This window comes from Puma concolor, chromosome C2 (assembly GCF_028749965.1).
Source record: "Puma concolor isolate L17-30 chromosome C2, mPumCon1.1.hap2, whole genome shotgun sequence".
NCBI classification, from domain to species: domain Eukaryota; kingdom Metazoa; phylum Chordata; class Mammalia; order Carnivora; family Felidae; genus Puma; species Puma concolor.
This window is the reverse complement of record NC_141675.1, coordinates 1,872,734-1,886,444: the sequence shown is the minus strand read 5'-3', so window position 1 is coordinate 1,886,444 and position 13,711 is coordinate 1,872,734. Positions and strand designations below refer to the sequence as shown.

Below are 13,711 nucleotides of genomic sequence, written 5' to 3'. Positions count from 1 at the left end.
GCTGCTGGGCAGCTCTGGGGTGCTTGGGGGATCCAGACCAGTAGCCAAAGTGACGTAAGCAAGGGGGCGGGGGCTGGCGGCAGAGCAGGTGACGACACCGTGCCGGGCCGGAGAACGGCCACTCCACACAACCCGCACAGACCGAGTGCCTGCGTCCCATCTTTTCTGGAAATGATTTCTTAGCTCCTCAGAGGCCTGTCTGAAACATTCTGAAAATATCGCTACTTTTGTCTGATGGCCTCGTGTGTCTCAGGAAACAGCAAGAAGCGGTACGGCTGTTCATCGAGGAACGAAAGAATTTCTCGTGGGGACGAAAGTCTGAGAAACGGGGTGAGACTGGAGGGGACGGCCCGTCGTGTCTGACACGAGCAACAGCCGTGGCCGTCGTGAGACCCAAACGTACGACCGGACTACGGCTTTCCTGTCGTAGACGATTTGAGCTCCGCAGGGGAAACGCCGCACAGCTTTCCCCGCGAGAGCCGAGCGCGGGAGCAGTGGCCCGAGGTGCAGGGACAGTGAACGATGGAGCGAGCCAGCCTGGTTCGGGCTACCCTGGCTGGCGGTGGCTGACGGCAAACGCAAGGCACCAGCACAGGCGGAGTCATCCCTTCGGTGCTGGTGTGGACTGTCCCTGCAGGAGTGACTTCCAGGAAAGGGGGACACAGGAAATCTCGGCTCTCCGAGATACAGCTGAGGCTGGGTTTAGATCTTAACCCACCAGACTTATTTTAAAAGTCTCTTCTTCACATACTATCATTTTGCATTTAGAAATCCCCTCCTGGGGCACCTGGGTGGCTCAGCGGGTTGAGCATCTGACTTCAGCTCAGGTCATGATCTCATGCCTGGTGAGTGCGAGCCCCCCGTCGGCCTCTGTGCTGACAGCTCGGGGACTGGAGCCCGCTTCCGATTCTGTGTCTCCCTCTCTCTCTGCCCCTCCCCTGCTCACACTCTGTCTCTCTCTCTCAAAGATAAACAAACATTAAAAAAAAAAGAACAAAAATCCCCTCCTTTAACCCCCCAGGTGGAACTCACCTGAGCCCCCTCCAGGCCCTCCTTCCATATCCTTTCCCTAAATGACCGCAATCATTTCCACAGCTTGGAGCCACTGCTGGTGTGCCGAAGGCCTCCAAATTACATCTCAAGTCCAAGCCTCTCCCGCCAGCCCCAGACGGGCACAAATCACTGCCAAGTTGACCTTCCCGGCACACCTAAAAGGGGACTCTTAACCGCTTCCCTGCAGTCACTCCTGCCTCTCTCCTGGGACCACAGTCTGCCTGCCCAGCGGCTCTTACAGGAGCCACAACTGCCCCTCCCCAAGTGTAGAGCCCAGCAGGGCCCTGCCCATAAATGTGTCAGACGCAGGTGACCTCTCCTGCCTCCAGCTTCGCCCCATTCTCATGGCTCCAGGGTTGCAAGAGTGGAAGAAAAACCAAACTGCATTTACACAAATACTCCTTTGTTTAAACAACTTCACTGACTTCCCAATACGTTTCAAACAAAATCTGTCGTGCCCGGGTCCTACACACCTGACCAACACCTCCCACTCTGACTCCACCTGGTTCACGGGCCTCTCACACTGTGTGGCCTTCTCTCAGGTTCGCACGCAGCCTCACATCGCCTTGGGGGGGGGGGGTTCCCCAGGCGGGCAGCTCCCCTCACTGCTCCAGTCTCAGCATTATGGACACGACACCCCCTCGCCCAGCCGCTCCATGTTCCCCAACCCAGCTCCTCCCAAAACACAAGCACCCCTACTTTCCCACTCCTTCACGGCACCTACGAGATTTCGTAATTATGTGCATCTGTCGGCCAATTCTGGTTTGCTTTCCGCTAGGAGTTCCATGAGTCTGCTTTGGTCAAGACCTTTCTAGCACCGAAAGCTGTCTGATACAAGGTGCTCAGTAAAATGTGGCTGAAGTTTTTTTTTCCCTAATAATCTAGGACTGACTCCTTTTCCTTATTTGCTAGTTTCCCTTACAACCACTGGAAATACTCGATTCGTTTTTATAAGTCTTCTTCAAACTCTTAAAGCCAGCATTTTCGAAAGTAACCACACAAGAGGACAGCTGATTACAGGCACACGCTTTCATGATTCCAGCATTTTGAGACACATGCACTCATGCAAAGTACCTTTTACTGTGAAGAATAAAAAACAACTCTCATCTTGAAAGTTCTGAACCATCTAGAAGGATAAAGCAGATAAATGATTAAGATCCAAATGTCTTTTCTGAGCTGATTAGAAAAGAGTAAAATTAGAAGCTACAGGAAAATGTCAGAATCTATGTATCTTTGCACACAGAACTCAGTGGTAAAAAAAAAAAAAAATGCCTTCACGAAGGCAGTGTGAGGTAGTCGAAGTTTACACCTGCTGCACTGGGCAGGACCCCATGCTGACCATGCTTGCCCATGACTAGCCCCTGAGACATCGAAACAGCTCATCTGACCCCCTGGGAGCTGCCCCACCCCCACCCCGGGCCCTGTGAATAATGACTCTTAAGAGGAAGTCCTGGTGTAAGCACTCTTCTATTACCTGCTTGTCACTGAACACCAGGGACACAATAACCTTAATGTTCTTAAAAATTAGTCATCAAATAGTGGCCAAAAGGAAGATACATCCTAACGCCTCCCTGCATAAAACGGGGCAAAGCCCTGCTAACCCCAAAGTTCCCCGGTGAACGTCTAAGGGGTGAGGGGTGGAGGTGCCTGAGCCACGGGTCTCCTGGATCTGTAGTCCTTATGCCACCGGGAGACCCAAACTCTTGTTATAAATTCTTACAGATTTGATCGCAACTCTGAAATTGATTCTCAGGAGTACTTGCACAAGAGACCGCAGGATTTCCCATAGTTCTTCCACGAGACAGAGAAAGTGTGCAAAAGCAAGGGGCGTGCCAGTTCAAGTTACCTGGTCGCTAACAAGAATGTGAATACCGGTGGGACCCTGTCTGTAGACCTGGTTAATTTGGTGGAAAGGAATATTAAACACCGATGCAAGTTTTCGAGCAACTTCTGAAGCGACCATTTCTTCCAAGTAGATCGCATGATAAACTGAAATAAAAAATAAGAACAGCATTTTAGCAGTAATCTTTGATCTGTTTTCCACCTCATCCATAGGAAGATCACCCTTTCAAAGTACTAAAAACCATACATATAAAAATTAAAAATGGGAACTAGTATTTCCTTCCCCCCCATTACTACCTGCTGAAATCTGATACTATATGAACTCTGCTGGGGCTCCTGGCTGGCTCAGCTGGTAGGGTGCACGGCTCTTGATCTCAGGGTCATGAGTTTGAGCCCCACATTGGGGGTGGAGATTACTTAAAAACAGGTATAGAATTTTAAAAAATTAACTATGCCGCACATACAATGTAATAACCATTAACCGTAAACTGTACGAGAGGATCTGAGGTTTTCATTTTTCTTACAGGAATTAACTGCAAATGGGAACAGGGGACTTTTTGGAATGTTGGGACTCAAACTCAATAGCGGTAATGGCTGCAAAACTCTAAATTTACTAAAAATATCCTGAAATGGTTTACTTACAATGGAAGGATTTTACGGTATATAAATTATAGCCGAAGAGAGCGGTTTTCAAAACCGCCACGTGTTTCTAACAACATATAACAAGAGCCAACCCTGTCACTGTTCTGGACTCAGTGATCCTACTACTGGGAGTATACTCTAAGGAATAAAAGCCGCCCCCCGTCCCCCCAAAACCATTAACCGCATAGAAGACCCACACAAACAGCTAGGGGCGTGGACGGTGAAAGCTGCTGCTGTTTCCGAGTCACAGCCACAGGCCACCCAGGGTCCTGTGTCCCTGCCACGTGGAACCCCGTAGCAGCCGTCACGTGCACAACACCCAGTCCCTCTGCAGTGAGCACGGCCCCTGTAGGTCCCACTCGGCCACAGACCCCAGGCAGTGCTAGAACTTGGCTTCCCCGAACAAGGGGGTTTTCTTGTGTTTACAATAATGGAAACCTCTGCTAATCACACATTACGAAAAGCCTAGAATGTGGAACTACAATTAAGGAAAGCACAGAGCCGATCTAGAGCGGAGCCCCCGAACCACAGCCTGTGTGAGCCAAACCCTGCCCTCACTTGCTCTTTTCAAAACCACCGTGTGGCCCCATCCATCGCTACATACGGTCTGTGGTGGTTTTGGGGCCACAGTGGCAGAGCCGGTGGGAAAGAGATCCCGTGGTCCACAAAGTGGAGACCTTTACTACCTGGCCTTTTATGAAAGTTTGCTGGAAACTTAGAAAACCCTTGATGAAGGGCTGAGATGGCCGCTGTTTCCACACATTCCTCCACAAACACTTTCCCAAGTATGACGGGCCTGACTCTGTATATGTAAATGATACACAAAATCTCGATGATACACGGAGAGCTCCTTAGAATTTTATCCTTTTAGACAAAGACTTTTTCTCGTTAGTCTCAAAATTCACAGCTTTAAAGTCAAATGGAAAATGGAAAAGCTCACAAGAGTGAGGCTTTCCTTGGGATTTCTCAAACACAGTGTTTCTCAGAGCACGACCCAGTATTCGGGTAAATGACTGCCACTGTGAATGCCATAACACAGTTCTCTCCGGAAAGTTTGGGGTGTGCTGCCCTTGATTTGGAGTGTGGGAAGGAGGAAGTATTACCACTCACCCAACCTGACAAATGAGAAAACACATCCTTTAAAAGAACTGCGTTTGTTTTTAAGGGCCACACACAGAAGAGGGGAGAAGGGCCGAGATTCGTCTCTGCTCTACAGCAATCTCTTACACAAGTAAGGAAACTCTAGGCTGAGAAGCCCGCCCATAATGGCATCGAGTGTGTTTACAGTGTCACAAGCACAGGGAGCCACTCAGCACCCAGCGCTGGCCAGCTGCCTGTCGGAGACAAGTCCACGCGCTTAGTACTGTTATACACACGAATCTTTGCACATGGGATATTTTAAGCTCCGCCCCCCAACCCCCGCCAAGCCAGTCAGTAAAACAGAGGGAAAAAACAAAAGAGACACCTTCCTGTTTTGTCACCAAGCTGCTGCCGTCACATTCACCGTTTCAGTAAATGTGAGATGCGGGGAGGAATAAAGGCCAGCAAAACTCCAAAGAGCACTCGGGCTGGTCTCGCTTGTTAGGTACTTCTGGCGCCAAGGGCCACACACCCAGGAGACGGAGGTGTGGCGGAAACAGCCGACAAGGGTGGCTGGCGGCCTCCCCCCCCCCCCCCCCCCCATCAGGGCCGGGCCCCACACTGCCGCCTCTCCCTGCTGTCGGGACTCCGAGCGGCTGGGCAGTCTCGCCGGGACTAGGGTCACAGCCCCGCTCGGGGCCCTCCTGCTCCCACCGCAGTGTCGCAGAGGGAGGGACGGGAAGGCTCGATGCCCTCGGCGCCCACCGGTGCCCGTCGGTACCCACCGTAGGGTGTCCCGCCGCTGCCCTCGCCTCCGCCGCCCGCCAGCTGCCGCCCCTGCAGCGGGGAGCCGCTCGGCTGCTCCTGGCAGACATAGATGGTCAAGCGGGGCCTCACCGACCTGCAACCAGAAGAGGCCACTCGTCAGCCCGGGGGCGAGGCTGCCCACAGGGGGCCAAGTAACTGCCGGCGCCTGAGCTCGATCTCCTTAGGAGGACTTTTCGGCATTATTTCATCACACAAAAGAATCCACGAAGAAAAAGGTAAAAACGCACCCCTCACGCCAACTATCACAGGTGGTCTCATCTGATGATCCAGACTCTGAACCATCGAGATGGTCTGTAAGATGCCGGTAAATTTAAGTTTCAAGATTAACTCGGCAATTTCAAATCAGTAAGATTCCACTTCAATGGAATTCTCATGCCACAAGTCTAGAAACAGCAACGACCGTAAATGGGCCTCAAGAGCCAGCATAATTTACAATCCCATCGTTGTCATTCACAATTACGACTTTACATTTTAGCAACTGTTTAGGAGGAGCCACATGACCTTGGAAAACCAGATTCTGTACCTCCCACCTAAACGGGAAGTCTGTTTTCTTGGAGACAAACCCAGCGAGCGGTCTTCAAGAATCAGTACCGCCCATGTGCATTCCTACTGTCTTACAGTCTACTCTGCCCCCATCAGTGCCTGCCTCGTACCTGGGCCCACCCTGGGGGTGCACACGAAACAGTCTCCTTGTGAGCACGATGGGGCCCAGGCCCCGCAGCACACGGGCACGCGCCAACCTGCCACGGGAACACGTTCTGCCCAAATTCCCCACAAAGAAGGGTGCGTCTTTACTTCAAGCAAACCGTTCCTTTTAAACACAGTACTTTACCTTGACTTGAGTGAATTATAGAGCCGAATGCCATCGGCTGCACCACAAATTTGTACTAAATCCTCCTTTGTCAGTTTTAATAAGTCGGCACCTGGAGAACAGCAAAGAGAGATTCTTCTCAGAGACGTGGAAAAAACAAGCAGGACGGGCCGCTTGGAGCACCTGGCTTCAACACAGTGAACCCCCCCCCTCAAAACCATCGCACCGCGGCCTCCATATACCCGCACACGCAAACTACACAAACGCAAGAGTGAGCATACACAGTCCCTGTCCCAGAGAGCCTAAGACAAACGCTTCCATGTTCCAGGAGCTCAGCTAGGATGCCTGGGTGGCTCAGTCGGTTAAGCATCCGACCTGGGCTCGGGTCACGATCTCGCAGTCTGTGAGTTCAAGCCCCGCCCCAGCCAGGCTCTGTGCTGACAGCTCGGAGCCTGGAGCCTGCTTCGGATTCTGTATCTCCCTCTCTGCCCCAACCTCACTCATGCTCGCGCATGGTCTTTCTCAAAAACAAACATTAAAAAATAAAAAAAAAAAAAAAGGAGTCCAGAGGCCCAGAGGCGGGTGAATCAGATCGGTGAGCGGGGCCTTCCAGGGCTGTCTGGTCCTAGTACATGACTTCACCGCCCGCCTTGTTTTGGCTATCTGGCAGTTGTGTAGATAAACAGGATTCTGACCCCAGATAATTAACCTTGAGATCACAACAATAATGTTTTATTTGACAAGAAGAGGAAATGAAGTCTCAAGTTTTGGGGACCCACCCATTCACTCGAGATGGTAGCAGAGCAAGGACTCGGCCTCTTCGTATCGCAACACGCACTGTAAAGTCAGGCCCCCTGCAGCCTGCCGCCGCAGCCGGTCTTAATACGAAGCATGGCACAGAACTGCACGTTATACCTTAAGAACTACGAACTCCCCCATAAATCACTGGTGAGCGTAAGTGTCACGGTATCCGAGATCCGCTTTAAAATATGACACAAAAGGGGGAGAGGGAGTGGCAGAGAGCAAGACTGACCGAAGGCTGGGACGGTTACACGGAGCTTCATCGTCCTCTACCTTGTGTGTCTGAATGTGTCCATGATCTTGCTCCCCCCACCCGCCCGCTATTAACACTCGAAATTTAGTTTATTGGTAGAATGTAAATGCCCTCTGGGATTAAGGCATGACTTCCCTGTAAAAAAGATCCACTTAGGTATGAAACAAGATAACGGAGTTATCTTTTCTATTTGAACACGAAAGCCTGACAACTCTCCAGCTTATAAAAGACCAGAGAAGCCGGCTCCGTGAGGCGCGAGCCCCGGTGGTGTCACTGGACGGAGCGAAAAAAGCAAGACCGGCGGCTTCCCGATCTCTCCGGGGCCCACAGCCGTGCCCGGGGACGCTGTGCGTGCATCTCCCGGACGTGCACACGGAACAGGACGGACGCTCGCGTGCACAGCCTTTTCCGGAGGTGAATGCCCCGGGGCTCAGAGCCGGTGGCCTCACCCTCCTCCCCGTCCTACTGCCAGGAAGCTCCAGGGCAAGAAACAGCGGGCGGCCGGGCCGCGTGAGCGCCCACTCAAGGTGAAAAGAGCTTAAGACTCTCCAAACAGAAACTAAGGCCCTCCCGGGGTTCCCACTGCCAGGGCTTGCGGTCTGTGCTTCGCTCTTCGTGTGTCTTCCCACGAGGGTTCCAGACGCATCTTCCCCACACACGCTAACACTTTTAAATTTCCAATTTCTCACAGATAAAAGGTACAGTCATACAAAAATGTGGTTACCAGCTAGCAAGACTTTCATCCGGTAGTTCCATTTTAAAGAGACAAGGAGCTACACGGGAATGACTAATCGTGCACAACACTGCGGCAAGGGGCTGACAGAACAGAACCCGTCTTTGTGAAATCAAGCTCTCCCCTGGGCCAGGTGGGCGCACACACAGGCCTGTCCTCTCCAAAGGCTCGCGCCGTGGCCCCACACGGCCCTGCGGGCGGGGCAGAGTCACCACAAGGGTACCGCGGCCCGGGGATTCCCGGGGTGTTTGGCCAGGGTATGGTAGTTAGGCACAGGGTCCCAGGGCCACCGATGCCGGGGAAGTGCTGGTCCCGCCCTGTGTGGCCCATCTATCAGTGTCGCTCTAAAACAGGCTTCCTGCTGCACCGCCTGGAGGAAGCCCGCTTGGCCCCTTGTAAGAGCCCGTCTGCGTAGCTCACTCTGCAAGAAGACACTTAAGGATACAAAAGACACACCCGAGTAGATTCACATCTCATACTACCGCACAGCAAGAAAGAGGAATAAACTATTGATACGCCCACTCTGATGGACTCAAGGGCATTATGCTGAGGGGCGGGGAGGGGACGCCAACCACAAAGGTCACATACGGTGTGATTCCATTTACATCACAACATTCTCGAAACGACAAAACCCAAGAGACAGAAAACAGATTAAGGGTTGCCAGAGCGGGCACGGTGGGTGAGGGGTGCGGTAGCATGAAGGGAATCCTCGTGGGGCTGGTGTAACCCTGTATCCTAACTTCGGTAGTGGTCATACGAGCGCACGCTTGTGATAAAATGACACAGAACCATACAGACTCATCCCGCCCACGCCAATTTCCTGGTTTTGACGTCGTACTAACATTATGTGAGAAACCTAGCGAAGGGCACACAGAACATCTCTGTACGACCTTTGCAACTTACTGTAAAGCAAAAATTATTTCAAAATAAATTTAATACATTTAATAAAATGAAAAGCAATGCCCAGAACTATATACGCCTGTGCCAAAAGGCAGGCATGTAAGACTGGTGAAGCCACGGACTGTTCCGGAGTCAGGTTCCCACTACAAGAGGTATGCGGGGTATTACCACTGGGCAAGGCCAGGTGACAGGTACGCAGGACTTCCCAGTACGTGTTGACAACTTACTATGAATCCAGAATTACTTCACATTTTTTCTTAAAAATTAAGGTTAATGAAAGTCCAGAAACAAGTACAAAACACTCATGTACACACACGCGCACAAAACATACCTGAAAAATTGGAAAACAGTCTTGTGTAAGAAGAGAATCGGTTTTTGAGCAGCCATTGTTGTGTTTCCTGGATCGTGGCTGAAGGCTGAAGTTGCTATTAACAAAGAAAACGAACATAAACAGAAAAAACAATTCAAACTTAATAAAAAATAATCCAAGTCCCTGGCATGTTGTGAAGAACATTTAAACAAAACACAGAAACCCTGCAAGTTTAAAGTCCAAGAAGACCCAAGGGGAGCACAGGTCTGACTACCCAGAGACCCGAACAATGACTCGCGGCCCTGGAAGAGCCTTAAAAACGCAGGACCTTTACAGCCTCTGACGGTTTCAGGACAAAGATACTTACTTCACTAGAGGGCTGTGAAACTCCATCTCCCTGATGATTTGGGGAAGAAGAATTGCTAGGGAGAACGGAAGGAAGGAAAGGAGGATTATTACACACATATATTTAAATCAAGACGTTAAAAGGTGAATTTACGGTGGGACAGAGCATATAAATCTGCAAATTAACAATGTTGGCACCACCGGTCAGGGAGTGAACAGGACGATGAGATTAAGCCAGGAGGCTGTTTAATTTGCGCCTCCTCCTTCTCCAGCAGTTCTAGTAAGAACTTCCAGTTTTATGAAACATTATCTCCAAGGGCTTCATGGAAATGAAGGCTACGCATTCATTTTAGTAAGGAAAAAAATAAGAGAATCCAAGATGAACAATTTGAAATTAACTGCAAAACACACACACTTTACTAAGGAGCTACAAGAAATGGTATAATGATCCTAAGCCAACACGGAAAGTGTCCCTTAATTAACACATTTATCCATCATTAAAGACGGGGACATTCAAGGCAGCGGAAGGAACAAACGGGTGCCGCTGTCCTGGGGTTCCTAAGGGAAAATGAAAACAAAGGCGACTCCACAGAGAGGGTGGCGCCTTCCTGGTCCTGTGCTCTGCCTCCTTTCTTAGCATCTGTCCTTCAATCACTTCAGTTCTGACACTGACTGGTGACTGTCCTGGACCCACTGGGATGGGGACGGCTCCCGGACGGTGCGGGAGCCCACAACCCGCCCCCGAAGTCATGACCGTCACGCCACCCAAGAGGACTCGGGACCGGGCTGTGACAGCAGAAGGGCCCCCACATGGGGACACACCAGTCCCTGGTCTCCCCGACGTTCCTCCTCTTACAGCGCAAACATCTACGACCTGAGCTGCCCACCAGTCTACTCCTCTGCTTGTCTTCTCATCAGACCCTGTCGCAGACCGGTCCCTGTGTTCCCTCAAAATGCGGATGTTGATCCCCACGCCCCACTCCCTGCATGACCGCACAAGGAGGCAGGGCTGTGGGGCAGGGACCAGGAAGGCGAGGTCCCACGGGCGTCCGCCCCATGGCGTGAGGACACGGGCAGCCGCCATGGCGGAGGGCCCCCGCCAGAGCCACCAGACCCCACGCTCCCAGCTCCACGACCTCGGGAGACGAGCTTGCACCGTCTCTAAGGCCCCGGGGGCTGGTGTTCCCTTCACGGCGGCCAGGGTGGACCGTGACAGACCGCGTCGGGGCAGCCAGGGCGGAAGGAAGATAACCTCTCCCTCGGCAGTCTCCTGTAACTCTCCTTCCCAGCGAGAAGCTTCCAGCCACAGGGGGCCTCCGATGTGACCCGCCGGCATGAGCTCTGCGGCACCCCCACGCACAGGCCCCGGGGTCCCAGGTGCAATCCCAACCGAGAGGAACATGGAACAAGTCCACCGTCTCCGGGTCTAAAACCACAGTAAGGTTTTAGAAACGAAAAGCTCTCCAAGTTTAAAGACTCACCAATAAACGTAGTGTGTGTAGCAGGAGGGCAAAGGAACAGGGCAGAAAACAGCCCTGATACGGTGCGATTCAAGACCAATGAACGTCCTAAGAAAGGCAATCTCAACACCTGCAAGCCCGTTCCACCGTGGCAACTCACCGTCCTTCTCTCTCCAGGACTCCACTAATGTTCCTTCTCTCTCACCTAGGATGTATCTGGAAAACGCCCCCTTTCCTACAACTTCCACAGTTGTGAACGTGTGAGGCACCAGGGCTGAGAACAGAAAGGCCAGCAGGCAAGGAAGAGACGACTTTCCTCTCAAACCGAGGCGGCCGGACCCCACCACTAAAGACTTCAGATCCGTGTCAACGAGCAGACGCCGTCAACCAAGGAGGGGATGCGAGGGGGCACGGCCCGGGCCGCCCCGGGCGCACGCCGGCAGGAAGCAGTACCTGTCTGGGACGCTGCACGTGCCCTGCTGTGGGGAGGTGAAGGCGGGCGCTGTGGAAGGGCTGCTATTCACGTAGGCTGTGGGGGTATCGGGCCACGGAGAGCACTAAGGACAGAAACAGAAATAAATTAGCGAGCTGCTTTTAGAAGTGTATGAAGAAGTATTTCTGCAAGTCACTCTCTAGTCTGGCCAAATGCAAGGTCATAAAACACAAGACACTTGACACTCATCAAGGAACCTCACAGAAACATCTACTGCCGCGTGGCCTTTACGTGCCACCTGCGTCTACGCACGGACTCATCACAGGGAAGGCCTGAAGTGAGGACAGCAGCGAAAACGTATGCAGGCATTCGAAATGTACACTTATGCACAGCCGGCTTTCAAGACCCCTCCCCTTCCTCTGTAGCAAGGGTCTCACAGGCACCTATCAAGGTTTAGGAACTGCAGAGGCAAGGACGGTTCGTAAGCATCCGACACGTATGGCGACCAGGACGGTGGCTCTGTCCCCCTAGTGCTCCTCTGCTCTCCTGCCCAAGCAGCACCCTCACCAGCACCCACTCGCCTCCCGGATTCCTTTAAGGTTAACAGTCCCCAGCCAAGCAAGGCAAGGCAGGCCTAGCATCGAAACCCATCAACTGTGCACGGTGCTGCCTACGTCTCTCTACCGGTCTGCACATGTCTACACACGCTTCTGGCTTCTCTCTTCTGAAAGGGGCATGGTGAACTAGGACAGCTTTCAGCCTGGGCACCATTCTGAGCACAGACAGAGCAAAGACACAGACACGTGCTATTACAATTAGGAGAAGTGGAAAAGCTAAGTCAAAAGCGTGCTGAGCAGGTCAGGGCAACCAAGGAGGAGCTTCAAACCTGAGCAGGAGTCCACCTCACTCCCTGACAGAGTCCTTAGAATGAGTCCGTGGGAGGACGCCCTCGGTTGCCAGGCCCCCTTCGCAATCACCCTTCTCAGGTTTTACACAAAAAAGCCATCATGTCTCACCACGGCCAGGGGACAGAAGACCCTCCCCCAAACAAAGCAAAAGACCAAAGATATCGGGATAAGTCAGAAAGTACATGACTCTACAACAATGCTTCTGTGTATGTCGGGTAGTTTTCAACTCCTTGCCTTCCGACACTTCAGGAATACCTAGCGTCAGCTGACACCTACTCAAGTAATCGACCAGATCATAAAAAATAGGTCACTGGGATTTGGGGCAAATGACTCAAAAGGAATTGCAAGACCTGAATGACACCACTCAAAGAAAAGTAAGCACGTCTAAACAAAGTTTCTTTTCTCTACAAAAAAAAAAAAAAAAAAAAAAAGACAAATGTAGAATGTGACTGCATTCCGCCCTGTCTCATCCTTCAACAGGCATTTCCAATAACATTTCTATTTTTACATTTAACTGTTTATTAATAATTGTATAATTTGTTGTTTTGATAAACTGGTACCAACAATAAGTAGCTGGCTGGCTCAGTCAGGAGAGCACACAACTCTTGATCTCTGGGATGTGAGTTCAAGCCCCACATTGGGTGTAGAGTTTACTTTCAAAAACATTTCTCAACAGACTTAAGAGCCTTATGGTCAGAGAAAATATTAAATTTCAGTTTGAATACGTCTGTCATAAAGAAGTAATTAGGGTGCTGGTTAAAAGATTTTCAGGCGTAAGAGTCTGTCGTATTGACATGAAATTATTTATGGCGAGTGGAAGAGAAAACAGATCAAGGAGGAAGAATGGGATAAAATTTCAGGCATAACTACAGAGCTCCATCATGAACTTTTTATTTAACATTTACTTATTTTAGAGAGAGAGACGGAGAGGGAGAGAGAAAGCGAGTGGGGGAGGGGCAGAGAGAGAGGGAGACACAGGATCCAAAGCAGGCTCCAGGCTCTGAGCTGTCAGCACAGAGCCCAAAATGGGGCTCGAACCCACGAACCATGAGATCATGACCTGAGCCAAAGTCGGACGCTTCACCAACTGAGCCAGCCAGGTGGCCCCATCATGAACTTTTTAAATGAACAACAGTTGGGTGTTAAATTGCTATGGTATTTAAATTCGGCAGGATACACTTTGAAAAGCAACGTCATAGTTGTATCTTAAATCGACCACCCATTATGTGTCCCCTCGAAAATGGGAAAATTGACCAGAGTGTTCCAACTACTACCAACTTTCAAAAAGAAATCTCATCTGCCCAGACAGCAC

General features: G+C 51.1%; 1 protein-coding gene across 2 annotated transcripts in view; it reads right to left on the bottom strand.

Annotated features, from left to right (window-relative positions):
* Window positions 1-13,711, bottom strand: part of UBP1 (upstream binding protein 1) — a 51,369-nt gene that overhangs the window by 2,140 nt on the left and 35,518 nt on the right. For both annotated transcript variants that reach the window (XM_025912965.2, XM_025912967.2), the window contains 7 exons: window positions 11,512-11,615; window positions 9,621-9,675; window positions 9,275-9,368; window positions 6,278-6,368; window positions 5,403-5,518; window positions 2,900-3,042; window positions 2,128-2,179 (listed from right to left, as the gene is read on the bottom strand). In XM_025912965.2, coding sequence (XP_025768750.1) covers window positions 2,128-2,179; window positions 2,900-3,042; window positions 5,403-5,518; window positions 6,278-6,368; window positions 9,275-9,368; window positions 9,621-9,675; window positions 11,512-11,615 — 655 coding nt within the window. The remainder of the gene's footprint in view (window positions 1-2,127; window positions 2,180-2,899; window positions 3,043-5,402; window positions 5,519-6,277; window positions 6,369-9,274; window positions 9,369-9,620; window positions 9,676-11,511; window positions 11,616-13,711) is intronic.